The sequence below is a fragment of the Accipiter gentilis genome, chromosome 9 (genome assembly GCF_929443795.1).
Source record: "Accipiter gentilis chromosome 9, bAccGen1.1, whole genome shotgun sequence".
Taxonomy (NCBI): domain Eukaryota; kingdom Metazoa; phylum Chordata; class Aves; order Accipitriformes; family Accipitridae; genus Astur; species Astur gentilis.
The window spans coordinates 12340103-12346414 of record NC_064888.1 but is presented as its reverse complement, the minus strand read 5'-3'; the positions used below and the strand labels follow the sequence as shown (position 1 = coordinate 12346414).

The 6312-nt window shown below is 33.7% G+C and overlaps 1 protein-coding gene across 5 annotated transcripts in view; it reads right to left on the bottom strand.

Annotated features, from left to right (window-relative positions):
• Positions 1-257: 257 nt before the first annotated feature.
• Positions 258-6312, bottom strand: part of BMPR1A (bone morphogenetic protein receptor type 1A) — an 85272-nt gene continuing 79217 nt past the window's right edge. For all 5 annotated transcript variants that reach the window (XM_049810117.1, XM_049810116.1, XM_049810121.1 and 2 more), the window contains 2 exons: positions 6122-6252; positions 258-5074 (listed from right to left, as the gene is read on the bottom strand). In XM_049810117.1, the coding sequence (XP_049666074.1) occupies positions 4949-5074; positions 6122-6252 (257 nt within the window). In that variant the 3' untranslated portion in view covers positions 258-4948. The remainder of the gene's footprint in view (positions 5075-6121; positions 6253-6312) is intronic.

The window sequence follows — 6312 nt, the reverse complement described above, 5'->3', positions numbered from 1 at the left end:
AAATCAGAAGGAAACACTGGTTTTACCACTGTGCCCAAATTTAGTCCAAGGAATACAGAGCCTGAACTTATAGAGCACCAAATAATTCTGAACACCATTGAACAATAGAAGTGATCATTAACAACTTATTCAAAGACTGTGGGGAAAAAACATAAACGAGGTATTAAAAAGTAGGGAATTATTTAGTTACAGTATTACGATTTCCAAGTCATTTTTAAGGCAGAAAACTTATAGTAACAAAACACATTACTAATGTGTACTAAAATAAGGTTATTTACTTAAAAATGATACATTGGACATAATCTGTGTACAGAACAAGCAATTCATGGTAAACTCAATAAGGCACCTTCTAAAGCAGATGCTGTACAAAATACATTAGTGTGTTACATTTTTAAAGGAGTATTCTACACTTCTGGCATATAACACACACAAGAGTGTGACCATTTGTCTCGTTCCACTCTCTCATATTTTATTTACATCTTCTCTAGGTTAACTACAATGTTATTTATTCTTCTTGTATACAATATAGTACATTTCATTTTGGGCATGGCATGTCAGAGCACAAATGTCACTACATGATGTGGGCTTCTATAATTGCATTCAATGGTAAAATATTACAAAGCAACAATTACATGAGATTTGTTCAAAAATTAGAAGTAATGTGCACTCCACTTCTGCTATACAAACCAAGGCTAATATACCATGGCTCCATAAAGCACTGTATCGTGCAACATTGCCAACCATTTTTAGACATCACCCCTATTTGGAATAAAGACTGTGGGCACAGGATAAAGACTTTTGACTTCAGAGGCACTGTCAGAAGAATGAGGAAGTGCTAAATCATTCTAATATTTGACAGAAGATGAGCATATAACTTCTCTTTAAAAATATCTGCAATAGCGAAAGAATGCTTTTTAACTTAATTGCTTTTCAAACATTTTAGACCATTAAAATACAGTCTGTGAAGATGGAATAGATGAAATGTATCCAAATAATTTGTTTTATAAACACATTCAAATGGTCATTTAGATCAAGATCTAAAACTTGATTCTAGACTACTATGGAGGTAACAAAGTATTAATTTTACATTTTATTCAATACCTCAAAATAGACTAATTAAGAAAATAATTGGGAAAAGTAATGGATATTGGGAAAACTGTCAGTTTCTTGAGTAAAACTCAGGAAAACAAATCCTATATTGAGTAAAACTTAGAATAAAATAAAAATGTAAGCCTACATTTTTCTGTAGGAATACTATGTTTCTTGTGGAAATTACAAGTTAACCAGGAACACAAAACCTTTTCTTTCAGTTGCTGTAACTGTAAGAATTATATAAGTGATTAAAATTATTTTCCACCTAACTGAAATCACATGGAGTAGGTTAAATAAACACAAAACCCCCCTCTGTATATGAGTGTTTAAGAACTTGCAAGGCACAGTCTTAATACTCCCCAAGGTATTTTCCACACTTTTGATTTTTGTATTTAAAAAAACCAAACCAAAACAAACAAAAAAAAACCCCAAACCACATTTGTCAGTTTTGGGGGATTTTTTTTTTTTTTTTTTATGACAAATGCTGAAAATTTTGACCAACAAAATGAGATTAATCACACTCCAGCAGAAGCAGCCTATTACCCTCCCTGACCTTAAAGGTTTCTGAACTCTACAGCATTCCATAAAGCATTCCATAACTTAGCTTTAGAGTCTGCACTAAGTATTCTTAATTCTGTAAAAATTAACAGGCTACCTTTGAGCGAAGTTTTTTTTTTCCCCAAATGATTGTTAAAATATCAGTATAGACATACTCAGGCTCCAAACAGTGAATGACTTTGCATGGAATGTAGGTATGTGCTCAAGTGCTTTATACAACCAGATCCTTTAGCAATACTGTTTTTTCAAATATCAGGGAATCAAGGAATTCTAAAGACCAAGCAGCTCCTGTTCAGGACACTGACAACTGCATATGCATGATATGTTTGAGTATGAACCAAGCAAGTGAAGTACTGAAAAATTAAGGTTAAACTTAAGGTGGAAAGATTTTTTTTCTTTCAAAGATCATCTTTGCAGCAGCCAGCTCACTTCTGTATTAATGTGTAAATCAATTTAGGTCTTAAGATGTCTACCAAAGATCACCACTCTATTGCCTTGCACATGCCTAAACAATGGAGAAGAAAATAAGTGAATAATTACAAATTATTGAAATTCATGCTTCCAGCAGTAGCTTCCTGAAGACTTGGGAAAAATGAATTAAAAAATTCAAAAAACAAGTTTACAGCTAATAATGATGTGGCAACTTCTAAAAGAAATAAAACAATATTCTAAACAGGAACGGGTTAATTTAAACAGACCTCCATGCTCTGAAACTTTAAGCTAACAGGGTACCTACATAAACATTTTTCCTTCTTACTGATAAAAATCGTAGAGAAGGAAAAAAAAAAAAAAAAGAAAAGCTTATCCCTTACTTTTTTTGGCTCATACCAAATATTTTCCAACTACCTGTGCAAAAATTATGTGCAAAGACATGATTAACAATTTCAAACTCATCATGTATTTCTTGGCAACGGACGGAGAAACATTTTTTTAAAAAGCCCTTTATCATGAGGATTGTGGCACAAAATCATGTATCTCTTGCTCTTTTCAAATAAGTTAAAACCATAGCTGACACACCTATGAACTTCTCAGCCAGAATACATATTAATACTTAAAGGCATTACTGAACAAAAGTAATGACTTTATTTTTTTAAAAAAAGAAATGTCCCTCAAAATAGCTAGTTTTCTATAAAATATGTAGAACTGTTAAATAAAGTCTGTACATCAAAATAAAAAATAAAAATACTGCAATCTTTTGCCTGACCATTTACATTATGTGAACTACAGAATTTTAAAACAAAAAAAAACATGTTATAAGGTTGTAATTGTTCACAAATCACATCAGTTCTGTTATTACATTGTCTTCTATCAGTTGTATTTTCAAGGGAAATTTAAACATATATCAAAACAATCTCCACGTATATATTTTAAGACATCAAATAATCTGGCATAAATCAATCTGAAGTTTTAATATTTTTCATCAATTTTAATATTATTCATAAATTTTTTTCTTCAAATCTCGACTATGGCATATGTGTGTGTGTGTGTGCATGCATCTAGTTGTACACATGTACCTACCTAGGACTAGGTGGGTTGTTTTTTTTTTTGCTAAAGCACAAAACACACCATATAAATAACTTCCCTTTTTAAAGTTATCTAGAACAAGATTTACAGTACAAAGTTATAGGCACTTAAATTATCAAATAGGTTCAATGGTTCCAATACTGTGTGTTCATTCTTCAGATGATTCACGCATTTGAAGCTTCAACTTGAGTTATGGTACTATTTTCTAACTTCAAAGTAGAAGTGCCAAAGGAGTTATAAATCAATAATTCTGCCTTACAGTAACCTCATGGAGGGGTTCTGGCTTTTAACCAACTTGTCTGGATCAGTGAAGAAAAGGAGGGAACTACAGTTTCCTGTGCATGCCAAATACTTGGCACAATAAGACCAAATTTTGCAATTATGTTAACTTACTTTATCTTCATGAATTATCTTTCAATGCCATTCCTCCCAAATGTGCTTAACTAGAACTTAAAACACTCACTGATTTACCTTGGCCCAATCTTGAATTTTTTAACTGTTGACTAAGTGGTCCACAGACATGGCCTCCTGCGTTTACATTAGGGCAACCCAGCTCAAAATCTTCTGCATGTTGTGGATCTTATCTTCAACAGTTCACATATTCAGTTCTCCTGGTCTTGACCTTTACTGTATTCTCTAATCTTCTGAATGCCCAGCCTGTGCTTCCTGCCTTCCCTCTTTTGTGTCTGTAAATGAGACTTGTTCTCAAGCCTTTCAAAACTTATCTTCTGCCTAGCTTTGTCAAACGATGAAAAAGCATGCTCCTACAGCTGACTGATCCCCTCCTGTATGGAAAAAAGTTCAGAGCATGACAAGCACCTACGAGTAGGTCCCAATAAAGTAGAAAGGCAAAACACATCATCAGTGGTCTTTCTGTTAAGATGTATTCTACAGCAAAAATGCTGTTGCATGTGGCATTGTGAAAAATATGCCAAATTTCATAGTCGTACAGTTATGGAGCCCACTAGATTGTAAGTGAGATGACCAAGGCAGTCTATACCTCTAAGAGAGGTCGTTTCAAGCTCTTTACAGACTTAGGTAGGCATTCCTTAATGTTTTAATGGTTCACATTTTTGCAGTTCTCCTTGTGACCAAAACAAGACTAGAAATAAAATTAAAACTGAGATTTTGGAAGATAACTTAATGGCAAGGAGTAAATTCTGTAGCAAATCTGTGATCGTGGAGCCACAAAATGCATGGAGCCCTGACCATAAAACTTTGTTCATTTAAATGGTTTCTTTTCTATTCCAAATGACAGCAAAATAATCCTGGCACACACATAAAGGCATAAGGACTGTAAAACCGAGTAGTATCACAAACAGATTCATAACCTACAGGCTGTTTCACAAAAACTTGGTATGGATTGACTAGGTTTTATCAGGTAGAAGGCAAAAAAAAAAAGCTTATATTCTCCATCTCTGTTGAATCCATATAGCTTGTTAGGCTTTCACAGAAAGCACTGTAATCTGAACATTCAATTCAGTACCCAGAGTTTTACTGGAGACTCACTAAGTATGCCTGAAGTCTCAATGCAGCTCAAACAAAACCAAAATGTGTATTTCATCAAGGCTGTCCATATACATAGCATGTAGTGTATAGAGGCTCTCAGTATCACAGTCTATGAAGTACTGAAAGATTTGATTAGCAGCCTGTAGAAGTGTGCTGAGAAAATACACTGAATCTCAGTTATTTCCTCTTTCCACACAGGTCTCACCCATGTTTGAGTGAAAAGATCTAGGAGTCCAGCTTTGCTCTCCAATGTCAATTTACTATGTCAAATCTTTACATCTTGTGATTCCACCATCTTGGCAAGTGTCTTCTTGATCCTCAAGGCAGTGAGCCTTGAGGCAGGATTATGAGCCCAGCATTCAGACATTAATTTCAATATTGCTCTTAAACACTGTAAAATAAAAAACAAAGGAAAAGTATTGTAACAGCTGACAGAGCTGAAGTGTATAATTTTGGTTCATTATCAAGCCCAAATTCTAGAACTCTTAAGTCCAAATGTGCAACTTCTACATTTTCTGCAAAACTATCAAGACCTATTATAAACAGATAAGCTAAAAAACCCCACAAACCCAAAAACCCAACCCCACAACAAGCACTTCCCAATCCTTCTTGTATTACAGTAGCTGGAACTAACTTAAGTGTTTTCTTTACTTTCACAAAGATGCATTACCAGAACTTAGCATTACAACTCGAGAACAGCGTTAAAAAATGGTAGCAATAAGCAGAAAAATCTCTACATATATGGCAGAAAAACTGCAGACAACTTTTTCACTGAAAACGAAGATATGACAAAAGTTCTGTCAGCAGTCAAAAAATGAAAAAACTGGGAACTCATAAAAGTAATCAGGATTTGGGGAAGAAAGGATATGGCATATCTAGCTTGCTATGTGAAATAGTTATGTCTTATTTACTGTGTTCAAGCTGTGGCCCTTTAAAAACACATTTCAATTTAATATTTCAGTTACATCATGGCTTGCCCTGGAATGTACCAGAAAAAAAAGGAAAAAAAAGAAAAAAGAGAAAAAAAAATAAAAAAGAAATCTACAAACACAAAGAAATCACTTCATATTCCATGAAAGACGTTATGTCACAAACAAATATGCTATATACCTTAAGACTAATAAAACCAATTAAAAACTCATTCAAGTTTTAGCTCCAATCAACACACTGAAAAATATTTCACTATCTAAAAAGAAGATCTCGGTTAGAGCAATATTCATACACTTGGATGCTGCTTAAGGGTATCTTTCCCCTCAGACCACTGAAAAGATACATTAAAAATGTGGTATTTTGAGTAGCTTTCTCCTATTGTTGCTGTGAGGTTTTCAGAATGTCTGAATGTAGTCTCTATTTTACAATATTTTAATATTTATTAAACTAAAATACCCTTCCATATTAATGAACAAGATGAACTAATTTTTCCTTTCAGCATACTCACTTCATCACTATTCCATCTATTTGATACTACTGGGCGTAGGCGTTTGACACACACCACTTCTCTCATGTCCTCGTAGGATGGATCATTTGGCACCATGTCATAATATGGCAACTGATACTCTTCAACAATACCTGGAAATAATTGTGAAAGATCAAGAACCATTAAAAAATAGAAGAAAATAAATCTATATA